The following is a 15,340-nucleotide window of genomic DNA, read 5'->3' on the forward strand; positions in this document are numbered from 1 at the left end:
CGGGACGTCGCCGCGAGGCGCACCGCACGGCGAGGCCTGGGAGCTAGTAGTCTAGCCACATGCCTGAAACTTCCGGCTCGCGTCCACGATTCGGGAGAACGCGGCCTCCGATGTTCGCCCCTTCTCCAGTACCAGGCGACGATTACGTTTTTGTGCCTTAGTCAGTGGCGTCCTCCAGCGGCTCCGCGCGAGTTTGTTCGCCTTTTTGATCAGGCATCTCTGCGGACGGCCCATCCGAAACGAACAAGGAAGGCGGGGGAAGAAAGCGGAAGCCGCGGGGTCCTGGAAGCCAGAAAGTGTCCGGAGCCTGCGCCGAGCTCTCGGCGGCGCCCCCCGCTCTTGCGCGCAGGTCTCGGGAGCAGGCGGGGGAGAAGGCGTCGTTCCTGGAGCGGAGACCCGGCGGCCGGAGTCCTCAGGGATGAACCTCGAGTTGCTGGGTGAGGAGCGCTGCGCTTGGTGCGGGAGGCGAGGGCACCCGGGCGGGCGGGCGGGCGGGCCCGAGGCTGCACCCGTAGGGCCCCCGCCGGGCTGTGGGTCACTGGGCGCTGCTGTTAGGGAGCAGCAGCGGGGGGACGAGCCTGGCCGCTGCCGGAGCTGCATGCATGGTTCCCCGGCGCCGCTTCCAGACCAGTTGTGGGGCGGGGGGGACCGACACTTTGTGACCTGGATTTGATTAAAGGTGCTCAAGTCCCCCAGAGCAGCGGGATGGAGGAATCTGAGGATGCGAGGCTTGAGGTGAAGCTCTGCAGGCTTGGCAGGGGCTTGGGGACCTGGAAAGCTTGGATCGTTCTGTAGAAACACGGGATGCCTAAGGAGGGGAACGTGCGGATGTGAGCTGAAATTCCTCCTTGGGCGGATGAAAAAGGTCTCCGTGGGCAGGGACGGGGAGGCGCTAAGCGAGTTAATGGCATCGTTGACGCTGGAATCCAGGTACCTCGAGCTCCTGTTTAAGCTCCTTAACCACCAGGGACGGCGTGTAAGACACTGGGAACTGAGTCATTTCCTCCCTCTTACCCAAGTTGTTAAAAACAAAACAAAACAAAGAAACTGTAGATCCCTTCTTTTAGGTTTTCATTAGGTGTTGATCAGGATAGCCTAGGGAATGGCTGAGGTTTTCCAGAATTCCTAAATGACTTGCTGTAAAGTTTCCTCTAAAAACAAACAACCACGAACAACAACAACAACAACAACAGCAAAAAACAACTCAGAAGTCGTGCTGAGGGATCCCTGGGGGGCGCAGCGGTTGGGCGCCTGCCTTCAGCCCAGGGCATAATCCTGGAGACCCGGGATCGAGCCCCAAGTCAGGCTCCCGTGCATGGAGCCTGCTTCTCCCTCTGCCTGCGTCTCTGCCCCTCTCTCTCTCTCTGTGACTATCATAAATAAAATTAAAAAAAAAAATTAAAAAAATTAAAAAAAAAAAAAGAAGTCGTGCTGAATGTTTAAAGGGTTTCGAAGATTTTGAAGAAATGGTCCTTAACTGTAAGGAGCTTTCTGTTAAGCAAGGAGGTTAAGGTGGTTATCTAAACAGTCCTACTATATTGCAGAACATAGGCCTTTAAGGGTCATGACCAAATGCTAAGAACCTTGAGAAGGGGGAGTGGAATGTCTTTGAGGTGGGGGAGGAAGGATAACCAGGAACAACAACAACAACAACAACAAAAACCTATGGAGGAGTTGAAGTTTTGAGTGGGCGTTGAGGATTGGTGAAAAAGAGATGGACGCGTGAAGATACCAGGAGAAAGAGGCTTATTAGGAATATTTGAGCTGAGACGTCAGTGAGAAAGAATGTTCCCGCTTGGCCAGGTTGTGGGTACTGAGTAAAGAGAAGGCCAAGAGATGAGGTTGCTGCCATCTGTTCTGTGGAGGCTCTTGAATGCCCAGCTGAAAAGTTTGTGCTTTTTTTTAAGGAAGGTAGGGCAGATCCAGTGAAGGGTTTTGACCTGGTGAGTGACTTCATCACAGCTCTGGTTTTAAGATTTATCTGCCAGCAGCATGTTGTTGAGTCTTGGGTGGTGTGAGACCACTTTGGAGGGCTAGAGTAAATGAGTGATAGAGAAGGCCCGAGCTAGGAAATGGAACGAAGAGGCACCGAGGAGGTAAGAGTTGAGACAGAATTTGAGAATTGGTTGCATGTGGTGGGGGTGGGGAGGAACAGCGAAATGAAAAGGATGGGAGCCAATGGTGATATTACTGGTGACCATTTAAGGAGATTGGTCAGAGACCGCTTTGGACATGTTGAGTGTGGATCTGGGATTCAGGGGATAGCTTTAGATTTGTGAGAGTGATGGGTACTTTTCCTGCAGGTGGGCTTGTTGAAACATTGCTGAGTGGATGACAAGGCCAAGGGAGAGAGTGGGTGGGGCAGAAAGGGAAGACTGCTGAGGGCAGAATCTTGGACAGTTAGTTACGTATATTTAGGGGTTAAGAGGAGGAATAAATGATAATAAATTTTTTTAATTTTTTTTTAATTCATTTATGATAGTCACAGTGAGAGAGAGAGAGGCAGAGACATAGGCAGAGGGAGAAGCAGGCTCCATGCACCGGGAGCCCGACGTGGGATTCGATCCCGGGTCTCCAGGATCGCGCCCTGGGCCAAAGGCAGGCGCCAAACCGCTGCGCCACCCAGGGATCCCATGATAATAAATTAAGAGTTACATAGTACTTATGAGCTAGGCATATTTTTGAAAGGTTCCATTTATTTACCTACATAGAAGTGGAGGAGGATACACGACGTGCTCTCAGAAGCCAGTTGTAGAGCACTGGAGGCTGAGAACTGACAAAGGGCTGCTCTGTATAGTCCTTAGGCAGCTTGGCACCCCCCTTGGTGACTTGAGCGGAAGCTAGAGGCAGAGTGGAGGCCAAAGGTCCACCCTTCAGGATGGAGGAAAGGTGATAGGCTAGTACATTGAAAGAAATAGTTATGGGAAAGGTTTTTCTTGAATGACACAGAAGATTCTTGAGGGTGAAACTTACTAATATTTATCATTGGAAAGTTAGACAACTTATATATATATTTAAAGATATTATTTATTTGAGAGCGCGCGCAAGCGTGTGTGCCCCTGTGAGTGGGGGAGGAGCAGAGGGAGGAAGAACACACAGACTACACTGAGTATGGAGCCTGACTTGGGGGCTTGATCCCTCCATCCTGAGATCATGACCTGAACCAAAATCAAGAGTCAGATGCTTTTTTTTTTTTTTTTTTAAGAGTTTATTTATTTATTCATGAGAGAGACAGAGAGGCAGAGACACAGGCAGAGGGAGAAGCTGGCTCCTCACAGGGAGCCTGATGTGGGACTCCATCCTGGAACCGGGATCACGCCCTGAGCCAAAGGCAGAGGTTTAACCACTGAGCCCCCCAGGCATCCCAGATTTGAACTTATTTTATTTTTAAAGATTTTATTTATTTATTCATAGACACAGAGAGAGAGGGGCAGAGACACAGACAGAGGGAGAAGCAGGCTCTATGCAGGGAGCCCGATGTGGGACTCCATCCCGGGTCTCCAGGATCACACCCCAGGCTGCAGGCGGCCCCAAACCGCTGAGCCACCGGGGCTGCCCAAGAGTCAGATACTTAACTGGCTGAACCACCGAGGTGTGCCCCAGGAAAGTTAGACAATTTAAAAGAAGGCTGGACCCAGTAGATCTGCATTTCTATGGAAGTGACTGAGTTTTAAAGGAGAAGGTTAATTGCAGATAAAAAGCATGAAGGAACAGAAATGATGTGATTGTGGGAGCATGCCCAGGAAAGGATATCTGGCTGGATAAAGGAAAGGAATGATAATGTGTTCTTAATGTGAACACTCAAGATCCTAATCTTCTGCAGTCACCTTTAAGCCCTTGCTGTGTATCTGACAGTATGCATCTGAGATACAAAGTTAAGGAAGTTTTTCAAAACTATTTTTACTACAACTCACAGTAAGAAATCTTTTTTATTTTCCTTTTTCTTTAGAGAGGGAGACAGAAGGAGAGGGGAGGGAGGGGCAGAGAGAATCTTAGGCTCCTTTGCCCAGTGCTGAGCCCAGCCAAGATTGTAAAAATGAGTCCACTAGAAAGTGTTTGTAACACTGTGTGGAATGTGAAGAGTAAAAAAGTTTCCTGCTTCCTTGGATTGTGAGCCCAGCCCACAAGCTCACCATGAGATTGTGATCTGAACTGAAATCAGGAATTGGATGCTCAGCTGACTGAGCCACCCAAGTTGCCTAAGAAATCTATTTTCTTTCTTTTTAAAGATTTATTTATTTACTCAACGAGAGACACAGAGAGAGGGGCAGAGACACAGGCAAAGGGAGAGGCAGGCTTCTTGCAGGGAACCCGATGTGGGACTCCGTGGTCACGCTCTGAGCGCATGACCCCTGAGCCGAAAGCAGACAGTCAACTGCTGAGCCACCCAGGCATCCCAAGAAATCTATTTTCAATCACAACCCATCATATATGCAAATATATATAACTAAGTTTTTCAAAATTATACTTAATCCCTGTTATGCTCAGTGTCCTCTGATGTCTTCTAATCTTTTAAAAAACTTGTGGCTCACTAAATTGATTTATCTATTTATGGTGGATTGGACCCTACTGTTTGAAAAACACCGAAATAAGATACAGCCTTTGCCCTGAATAAATACGTAGAACTAAGAGGAGTGAGGCATAAATAATTGTGTATAATACCAACCCATAATAAGTGAATACATTATGGGAGTTCAGCTGAAAGCAATTTATTCTGCATCATTGAGGTTGGCAGTAGAATTTAGGGATAATTTTACAGAGGAAGCGTCGTTTAACCCAGACAGTACAGTTAAAGTAGGGTTTTTCCAGAGGGTCAAGTCAGGGGAGGTACTTAGCAGTGCAGAGAATAGTTGGGACAAATGTTCTGAGGCATGACAGTGTGGTATGTTCAAGAAATGGTTAGTAGTCTACAGCTGGTGCTCAGGGTGGGTTATGTGAGGTTCTAAAGTAGGTGCTGATGGGAAGTTAGCCAAACATGCAGTGGAAAACACTGCTTGGGGCCAGAATGAAATCACTTTATAAAATTATACTTAGAAGTTTGGTATATTGTTGGGTGAGGAAGATTTTTAAGCAGTTAAGTGAGAGGTGACAGTCCGGTCTTAGAAAGTTGGCTGTGGCAGTTTTGTGAGGGAAGCGAGACCGGAGCCCAGGACCTGTAGTAATTATGATAGTGAAGGCATTGGATGAGGGTGGGATCTATCATCTGGACACCTGCAAGTTGCATTTCTCTAAAAGAAAAGCCACCGACTGTGTCCTCACTTGTTAGATTGAGGAAACAGAATGGAAACTGCTGCTGTGCACCTAACCATTACAACAGGGAAGAGTTGGTTGGAATCGAAAGTAACAGGGCCATTGGGGAAAAGATCTGTGCTGTGGTTTGAGAGCTTATGATGATCAGGTCTTCAAGGAGGTGGATGTTCAGCAGTGTAGAGAATAGACATTATTCCAGGTCATGAGAGCAGGAGGAAGAAGGCTAGAAAAGGCTTGGATGGCTGTGGGGGTGGGGCACAGTGTTTTAAGAACGGGGTCAGGAAAGCTAATGTAATGAAATATGTAATAAAGCCAAGATTGTAAAGATGAGTCCACTAGAAAGTGTTTGTAACACTATGTGGAATGTGAAGAGTAAAAAAGTTTCCTGCTTGATTGGACTGAATGGTGCAATACCAAATTTATTCATTTAGCACTCAGCAAATACCTTTTGTGGGCCTACGGTAGGCTTTATAGGCAAAGAGGCGGCGGGATGCTTGACTTCTAATTTTTCTTTTATCTTCTCTGAGAGAAGGGATGGTTTTTTTGGAACAAATAAAGTGAACACTGGTTGTTGCCAAGAAAACCCCTCAGTAGGTAGAGATTCTAGGTCACTTACTCCTTTTTATTTTATTTATTTTATTTTATTTTTATTTATTTATTTATTTATTTATTTATTTATTTATTTATTTTCTTACTTCTTTTGATTGACTTATATTTCTTGGCCTTGAGATTCGGAGAGAGAAAGGAAGATGTACTGAAGGAAAACAGATGGACACATTTTGATTTTCAGTAAAGGGTGTGTGATGTTTTACAGATAACCTTGAGGTCAAATTCCAGCAAGATTCTGGAGGCTTTTTAGTGTAGTTATAGTTAAGAGTGTGGTATCTGGATCAGGTTCCAGTTTTGCCACTTTTTAACTGTGTGAGCAGTTCCCTCCTTGGGAAGTGACTTTGTAGCCTAACTTTGTTCATCTGTGAAATGGGTTGTAATAGGGTCACTGAGCCAATGGGTGTTTGCCCCTTGATGAGTTACAGATCCACCAGGTAGTTGGTGCACAAAGGAAACTTTATTTGCAGCAAGTAAGATCATGGGAAGTAACTTCCAAAGCTGTCTCTCTGAGTGAGTGTGAATGGATTCCTTCTGTTTAGGGTTAGGATGAATATTTAGTTGGGAGGCCTTGTCCTCACAGGTATAGGTGAGCTCCAGGCCACACATGCGCCTTAAGGAAACATGCTTTTATCCATATATTGTTATGTAAATGAGGTTTGTGCTCCTCCTTAGGCAGGAGATTTTAGTATTATAATGAGGTAAAGGTATTAGGAGGTCCCTCTGAGGTCCCTGTGCACAAGCTGGAGTCCAGGGTTACGCTCAAACTGGTCCAGGTTGGGTGGTCTGGACCCTGTTGTTTGAGGGGTGGTTTCAGTATCCATTTGTCTGAGTGAAGAGATCAAAGGGGAAAGAAAAGAGCTTAAGGAAAAATGTGGGACAAAGGTTGGTGAGTACAAGCAGGTGGGCGGTAGAGATCAGGTCTTGGGGTCTAGCGGGTGACAGCAGTGGTCACTGAATAGTGAAGTGAGAGGACTGAATGAGAATTCTATAGAAAAGACCTTCGTACAGAGTCTGACACATAAACTCTCAGTAAGTAGCTAATCATAAATGCAGGTTTGCGCACTTCAGAGAAATGGTGAGCCCACTTGAGATTGAGTCTGGAAAGCTCATTGTGGTTCTTTCATTTCTTTTCAAAGAACAAATATAGCACGTATTTATCACAGCAGTGCAAACAGTTCACATGCATACAGATAAAAACTTTCTCCTGTTCCCCAAAAGGTACTGTCTAGAGTTTATCCTTTTTATTCCTTGCTCACACAAACATTTAAACCGGTTTATTAGGGCTTTGTTTTTGCCTTTTTCCAGAAATAGAACCTTTTTATACACATTACTTGAAACTTGCTTTCTTCACTTAACACTATAGGATGCTATTCCTACACATTAGGAGATAATAGATGGTAGATTTTTTTTTTAATTTTTATTTATTTATGATAGTCACACACACACACACACACACACAGAGAGAGAGAGAGGCAGAGACACAGGCAGAGGGAGAAGCAGGCTCCATGCACTGGGAGCCCGACGTGGGATTTGACGTGGGATTTGATCACGGGTCTCCAGGATCACGCCCTGGGCCAAAGGCAGGCGCCAAACTGCTGCGCCACCCAGGGATCCCTAGATGGTAGATTTTAATGCATTCATGTAGATACACATTCATTATATATAATTTTAACATTTTTAAAATGTATATGCTTTTTTTTTTTTTTAATTTTTTATTTATTTATGATAGTCACACACACACACACACACAGAGAGAGAGAGGCAGAGACACAGGCAGAGGGAGAAGCAGGCTCCATGCACCAGGAGCCCGACGTGGGATTCGATCCCGGGTCTCCAGGATCGCGCCCTGGGCTAAAGGCAGGCGCTAAACCGCTGCGCCACCCAGGGATCCCTGTATATGCTTTTTTAAAAAAAGTGATCTTTTCTTCTCCTCCCTTTTGTTGATAATCCCGCATATTTCCTCCCATATTTTTCTCTATGCTTATATATACTTGTGTGTGTATGTGTGTGCAGATCAAGTTTTCCCATCTCAGAATGTAGATTGTCTTTTCATTTGTTTAGATTTTATGGCCTTAGCTAAGATTTTATAGTTTTCTTCATACATGTCTTTTGTCCTCCTTATTAGCTTTTTCCTTAAATATTTTATATGTTTGTAGCCATTGTGAATGGAGTTTTTCCTTGTATTTCTGTTTTTGGATACTAATTGCTAAAGTAATCCCTGCACCCAACATGTGGCTGGAACTCATGACACTGAGATCAAGAGTTGCACGCTCTCCTGACTGAGCCAGCCAGGAGCCGCTTTCCTATTTTCTTATTAATTTAAATAATTTTCTTATTAGAGCCTCTTGTGTTTTCTGGGTATTCAGTGATAGCAAAAGAGTAATTGGTTTATCTCCTTATATTCAGTGGTTAAACCAGCTATCATTTTATTATTCCATTGGCTGGAGCCACCAAGATGGTATTAACTAATATTTATTGGCTTATATATATTATATATGACATATATAAAGTCTTCCTCATTGCTTAATATTAAAACCATTAATTAATGGTTTTAATTGAAATGGTTTTAAAGGACAGCCCACGTGGCTCAGAGGTTTAGCGCCGCCTTCAGCCCAGGGTATGATCCTGGAGACCTGGGAGTCCCACATCTTGCTCCCTGCATGGAGCCTGCTTCTCCCTCTGCCTGTGTTTCTCTCTGCCTGTCTGTCTCTGTGTCTCTCATGAATAAATATATAAAATCTTAAAAAAAAAGTAATGGTTTTAATATTTCACCTTTTGGAATGATAATCGTGTTTTTGTTAGAATGTATCATTTATTGTAGTCTTCTGTTCCTTTTATTAGAAATGATTATGGAGTTTTAGTAAATGTGTTTTTAGCATCTGCTGATAGGATTGTGGCTGTTACAAACATTCTTGACTAAGGATGTACATTGTGCCATGAAGGTATGTTAGGAGTGCCCTTGCCATAACCATGTTCTTTGTTTTTTCTGCTATACTGTAATGCCTTTTTACATGGTACAATAACAAAATCCAGATGCTTTGTGTTTAGAAATTGGGTATAATTGTATATATTGTTAGAAGTTACTTTTCAGGGCAGCCCCGGTGGTGCAGCGGTTTGGCGCCGCCTGCAGCCCGGGGTGTGATCCTGGAGACCTGGGATCGAGTCCCACATCGGGCTTCCTGCATGGAGCTCGCTTCTCCCTCTGCCTGTGTTTCTGCCTCTCTCTCACTCTCTCTGAATGAATAAATAAATAAAAATCTAAAAAAAAAAAAAGTTACTTTTCAAGTCTGTAGAATGTAAGGGTAAAATATCATGTACAGTTTATGTTAAGAAAATTCTTATTTTCTTTTTTGTGTTGTCTCTGATGTTTTGGTGTCAGTTATTTTGGCTTTGTAAGAAACTATATTTTTTTCTGCTCAGAATAGCTTGAATAACATAGTAATTGCTGCTTGAATCTCAAGGAGATTGAATCTTAGGAGAAACTGCTCACAAAATCTTTATGGGCCTATTCCCTTCCCCCTCTTTTAATGGTTTGTCTTTAACAACCATTCAGTGTGTTTTTTACTGATTGATCCAGTCAAGGATTTTTCTTCTATAATCCATTTTGGAAATGTTGTTTTGCTATAGAAGTCACTCATGTTTTTTGTATCAGGTGTATCATGAAGTGAAATTTCTGACCAGGGTTTTATTTCTCTTTGACATCCACATCTTTGGGTATCTTTTCTTTCCCCCTATATGGTTTTTAAAATCTCAGAAATCTAATTGTCACATAAAATGGTAGATGGTAGCAAGATGGAGAATATAAATGATTTTGAACATTTTCTGAGGAAAGGGCCTTGTGGTTTTGTAATCCTGCTTGACGGCAATCTTGCTCAGGCCCTCCAACAAAACTGTTCTAGATTAGCCTAGTCTGTTTTTGTTTTTTTTTTTTTTAAGATTTTATTTATTTATTCATCACACAGACACACACACACACAGGCAGAGGGAGAAGCAGGCTCCATGCAGGGAGCCAGACGCGGGACTCGATCCTGGCCAGGATCACGCCCTGGGCAGAAAGCAGGTGCTAAACCGCTGAGCCACCCAGGCATGCCCTAATCTAGTCTTTTTTATATTTCACTTTCTCTTTATTCTCATTTAAGCACCTTATTGTAATTCTATTAACTAGCATGATTAACTCGCAAAAAAGAAAAGCCCATCATAAAAAACATAAATCAGAAATACAAGGGATAGTCTGTGTTGAGAGGTAGTCATACATTTAAATGGTCCATGGATTCTGGACTAGCTCAGAATCTTCTACGTGGCTTTACTTACCTCAACACAGCATATCACACTGTGCTCCTTTCCCAGTATTTTATATTTTCACATTGTGGTTTTTTGTTTGTTTTTTAAATTTTTGGATAAATGCTTTTTTTTTGTTTGTTCCTTAATCGTGTGAATATAGATCTGTCTTACTGATTTGGAAAGATGTATAAGCCAAATTACTGATAATACAAGTCACATTGTATGCGTAATGTGGCTTAGTGGTGTAGCGCCACCTTCAGCCCTGGGCGTGATCCTGGAGACCGGGATGGAGCCTGCTTCTCCCTCTGCCTGTCTGTCTGTCTCTCTAATAAATAAATAAAATCTTAAAAAAAATACAACTGTAAATATATGAATGCTTATATAAATACATGCTTCTATATTTGCTTATATAAATAGGCATATAGAAATATATGGAATATTTAACCTTGGTGAGTGGGTTGCACAGAGGAAACGATTTTTTAATTACACATTTCTGTATTACATGTATTACTTCAGTAACTTGACAAAAGTTCTTTCAAAAACCTTTTTTTTTTTTTTTTTTAAGATTTTATTTATTCATAAGAGACACAGGGAGAGGTGCAGACACCCAGGCAGAGGGAAAAGCAGGCTCCTTGCGGGGGAGCCCGAAGCCAAACTCCATCCCAGGACCCTGGGATCACGCCCTGAGCCAAAGGCAGACACTCAACCGCTGAGCCATCCAAGCGTCCCCAAAAACCTTTCTTGATCTGGTTTCAGCATTTCAGGTCCTTCTTTCATAATTGAATGCAGTCAGCCACTCTAAGTCTGGTTCACATTAGATAAATCAAGATAATTACCTTTTGGGGACATTTACCTTTAGTGTTCTTTACTGTAGGGCTGGTGCTTTTTGATTACTTCTAATGTTTTCACTGTGGTTTTTTTTTTTTTCTTCCTTTCGTTTTAAGTAATCTCTACACCCAACAAGGGGCTCAAACTCCCAACCCAGAGATCAGGAGTTGCCTGCTCTTCCAAGTGAGTCAGCCAGGGATCCTTCACTCTTTAGTTTTCAATCAATTTTTATAAAGGACAGAATAGAATGTCACATAAAACTGGTTTTCAGACTTTTTTTTCTTTTAAGTAGACTTTTTTTTTTTTTTTAAGATTTAATTTATTTATTCATGAGAGAGAGAGAGGCAGTCAGAGAGACAGGCAGAGGGAGAAACAGTCTCCATGCAGGGAGCCTGATGCAGGACTCCATCCCGAAACTCCAGGATCACACCCTGGGCCAAAGGCAGGTGCTAAACTGCTGAGCCACCCAGAGATCCCTAGACTTCTTTTTTATTTTAAATGAAATCTGATTTGGGTGCCTTATGTGTGAAACAGCTTTCATGGACCTGTAGTTTTCAGTATAAAGACCACTGTAGTAAAATACTTAGGTAATGTTATAAGTAAATCCTGACAAAGATAGTGTTGCTGCTGATGTGACAGTTCTGAGAAGTGGGCGGTATCATCATGCCATCATCTGCAGCTTGAAATGTTTTTGACTTGTGTGTGAACACCACATTTCATATAGGAAAAGCATTTAGGCGTGTTGACCCCCAACTGTCATTTGCTTAAGAAATTAATCTAGAGAATTGCATCAGTAATCAACTACCAGATGATGTGACAATGCACATGTCATTAATAGGAAGGTAGATGACCACGGCTGGTTGGCTGCTGCTAATGAAGGTTTCAGAGAGTTCATCTGACTTAAGATAGTTTGACAGATTGGGTTTTTAAAAGTTTGTAATTCAGAATAACCAGCATAGCCCCGTTACCTGTTTATGTAAGTAACATTTTTATGAAAAATAACTTCTCTAAAACAGAGTGGGAAGAAGAGCATTGTTTTATGAGTTGTCTTTTTAATGCATTGCCTAAGTAGAAGTTGGCAGAGTTCTTGCATCTACTTTTGCATGAATTCTGTTACAATATCACTGCTGATGTGGCCTCAGGAGAACTCATCTGTAAACTTAGGAGGTAGGAGAGTAAAGAGGCAGATGCCATCTTGAAATGATAATGAAAATAGGTGTGTCCCCCTCCCCCCCCCCCCCCCCCGCCCCCAAGTCCCAGAGCTACCCCCTGCTACCAAGCAGTTCCCCATCCACACTTTGCAGACCACTGCATCCACCAATTATGAGTTGGAGGATCCTTGGTATGTTGCACATGCTCCATGAATTCTTTCTTTGCTTTGTTGCAGAGTCCTTTGGGCAGAATTATCCAGAGGTAAGAGTATAGTATTATTGTGAATTTAGGAGTATGGTAACTTGATAGCTTTTGTGTTTGAATGGAAAATGTTTGATCCCCCCCCTCCTTTGACAACAGGAGCTTTAAGTATAATGATACCTCTTTTGCTATAATATGGAATTCAGTATTGAATTTTGAGGAGAGAAGATATAGATAGACAATATTGGTGGAAAATCTCACCATAAGGTTGTAAATCTTAAAAAAAAAGGTGAAGAATCTTTCACAAACAGTACCATCACCTGTACATAGATTTTTTTTCCTGTGTTTTTCTAGCTTTAGTCAGTGTTTTTGCATAGTAATAATGTGTATGCCCTAAATGTGCTTTACTTTTTTAAATGTAAAAATATCTTGTAATACTTTAAATATTTGTTGGTGTAACCATTATGGTTATTTTAAATGGGTTGACATGAATATAAAATAATGTATTTAACTTTTCCTGATGTTGCACATACAAGTTGTTCTAGGGGTTTTGTTATAAATTATTTTTCTCATAATAAATCCCAAGACTATGATTACTGGGTCAGTGGGATGACTCTTAATGAATTTTGTTATATTTTGCCTAATTGCCCTCTACATTGAGTACAGTTATACTAGTAATGTATGGGATTAATCACATCTGTTTCCAGAAATTAGCTTTTATAACTATTTCCTCGTTTTGGCTAGTTTAATAGGTGTAAAAACACAATAGAGTTTCTTTTGGTACACATCATAATTTAAATTAAACAAAAGTGTCATAGATGATAGAGAACCTTTGAGAAATAATTTGGATATCTTGGTATTATTGTCTATATCCTCGTATTCATTTTAATTTTTAGGAGGCCGATGGAACTTTGGATTGTATCAGCATGGCCCTGACTTGCACCTTTAACAGGTGGGGCACGCTGCTTGCAGTTGGCTGTAATGATGGCCGAATTGTCATCTGGGATTTCTTGACAAGAGGCATTGCTAAAATAATTAGTGCACACATCCATCCAGTTTGTTCTTTATGGTAAGGAATTTTAACATTAATATGTTTAATATGAGTTGAATCAGGGGGATGAATGGTGACTCTATAATTGCCAATCTCATTGTACTAGATTTTAATACTTAGAGTTTTTAAGTGTTCAGTCTTTAGTAGTACAATTTCTCATAGCATATGTAGACCTGGAATCCATGTTATCCTTGAAGTACCTTTGTGGGGGAGAAATTGAGTGTACTTGTAGATTTATATCAGGCTCTGAGAATATTGCAGTACTGAAATGAGATATTTACAGATTGCTGCTGTAGTAGTATTTGTGATATTGACTTTTCATTTAGAAAAGAAAATCTTGATTAGGGAAGCTAATCCCTAATTAGCTTGGAAGGGAAGCTTGGAAGTCTTCTACTTCAGCTTTGTCCAGGTTCCTGAATTCCAGCAGTTTTAATGATCATGAGTATGTCTGTTCCTTCACTGAATTATAGTTGAGGCTTTTTATCAAATAAATTGAGCTAAAATCTAGTTTAACATAAATTCCCATTGATTTCTTTCTTCCTCTCTGGGACTGCTGTATTTACTTCAGAAATTTTAGGACACCTTTTCTTCTAAATGAACTTGGGGCCAAAAAAAGGACCTAATCAAATTTAGGTTAAAAAGAAAAAAAGAGGGGATCCCTGGGTGGCTCAGCGGTTTAGCGCCTGCCTTTGGCCCAGGGTGTGATCGTGGAGTCCTGGGATCGAGTCCCACATCGGGCTCCCTGCAAGGAGCCTGCTTCTCCCTCTGCCTGTCTCTGCCTCTCTCTCTCTCTCTCATGACTAAATAAATAAAATCTTTAAAAAAAAAAAAAAAAGATTTTATTTATATGTTTATTTTAGAGTGAGCGAGCAAGTGTGCAAGTGTGCGAACTGGGGAAGGAGCACTGTAGGGAGAGAGGGACAAGCAGACTCTGCAGACTTGGGACGAGCATGAATCTGATGTAGGGCTTGATTTCATGACCTCGAGATCATGACCTGAGCCGAAATCAAGAGTAAGATGCTCAACTGACTGAGTCACCCAGGCGCCCCATAATCTGATCTGGATTTATGAAACTAACTTCAGCTATATTGTAATGGCAGCTATTGTAGATTGGGAGGAGGCCTGAATCCCAGTAGGTTTGGCTGCTAATGAACTCTCTTTGGCCAAAACTTGTCCCTAATATGAGAGAGTACCAGCCTGGAAGATCCCTTAGGGTTTTTCCATCTCCTTTGCTTTTTTTTTTTTTTTTTTAAACTGTTCTTGCAGTAAAGATTTAAATAAACCTGTATGTTTTTAATAGCTTTATTAAAATATATGTAATTCACATACTATACAATTGACTCAGCGTATAGTTCACTGGTTTTTATATATTTAGAGTTGTGCAACCTCATCACAATCTTAATATTTCCTACCTGTTAAAAATACACAATTTATTTTTATTGTTAAATAATATGTAATCATTTAGAATATTATGGAAAATACACCAAAGCAGAAAGAACAACTGGTATCTCCCATAATCCCAACCCAAGTATTATTACTGTAAAGATTTTAGTATGTTTCTATATATAGTTTTTAAAGAGCAGAATTTGTAATTGTGCTCTATTTTATTTTTTTAAAGATTTTATTCATTGAGAGAGAGAGCAAAGGGAGGGGAAGAGGTAGAGGGAGAAGCACACTCTCTGCTGAGCAGGGAGGCCAACTCAGGGTTTGATCCCAGGACCCCAAGACCGCAACCCAAGCCGGAGGCAGATGCTTAACCGAGCCACCCAGGTGCCCCTTTATTCTGTTTTACTTTATTTTATTTTTTTATTAAAAAAAGTTTTTTTAAAAATTTATTTATTTATGATAGTCACAGAGAGAGAGAGAGAGAGGCAGAGATACAGGCAGAGGGAGAAGCAGGCTCCATGCACTGGGAGCCCGATATGGGATTCGATCCCAGGTGTCCAGGATCGCGCCCTGGGCCAAAGG

The 15,340-nt window shown here is 41.9% G+C and overlaps 1 protein-coding gene across 3 annotated transcripts in view; it reads left to right on the forward strand.

Annotated features, from left to right (window-relative positions):
* Positions 1 to 263: 263 nt before the first annotated feature.
* Positions 264 to 15,340, forward strand: part of RBBP5 (RB binding protein 5, histone lysine methyltransferase complex subunit) — a 39,490-nt gene continuing 24,413 nt past the window's right edge. For 2 of the 3 annotated variants that reach the window (XM_072814596.1, XM_072814597.1), the window contains exons 1-3: positions 264 to 437; positions 12,356 to 12,381; positions 13,218 to 13,390. In XM_072814596.1, coding sequence (XP_072670697.1) covers positions 419 to 437; positions 12,356 to 12,381; positions 13,218 to 13,390 — 218 coding nt within the window. In that variant the 5' untranslated portion in view covers positions 264 to 418. The remainder of the gene's footprint in view (positions 438 to 12,355; positions 12,382 to 13,217; positions 13,391 to 15,340) is intronic. The other variant, XM_072814598.1, reaches the window with a different exon arrangement.

The sequence above is a fragment of the Canis lupus genome, chromosome 38, assembly GCF_048164855.1.
Source record: "Canis lupus baileyi chromosome 38, mCanLup2.hap1, whole genome shotgun sequence".
Classification (NCBI taxonomy): Eukaryota; Metazoa; Chordata; class Mammalia; order Carnivora; family Canidae; genus Canis; species Canis lupus.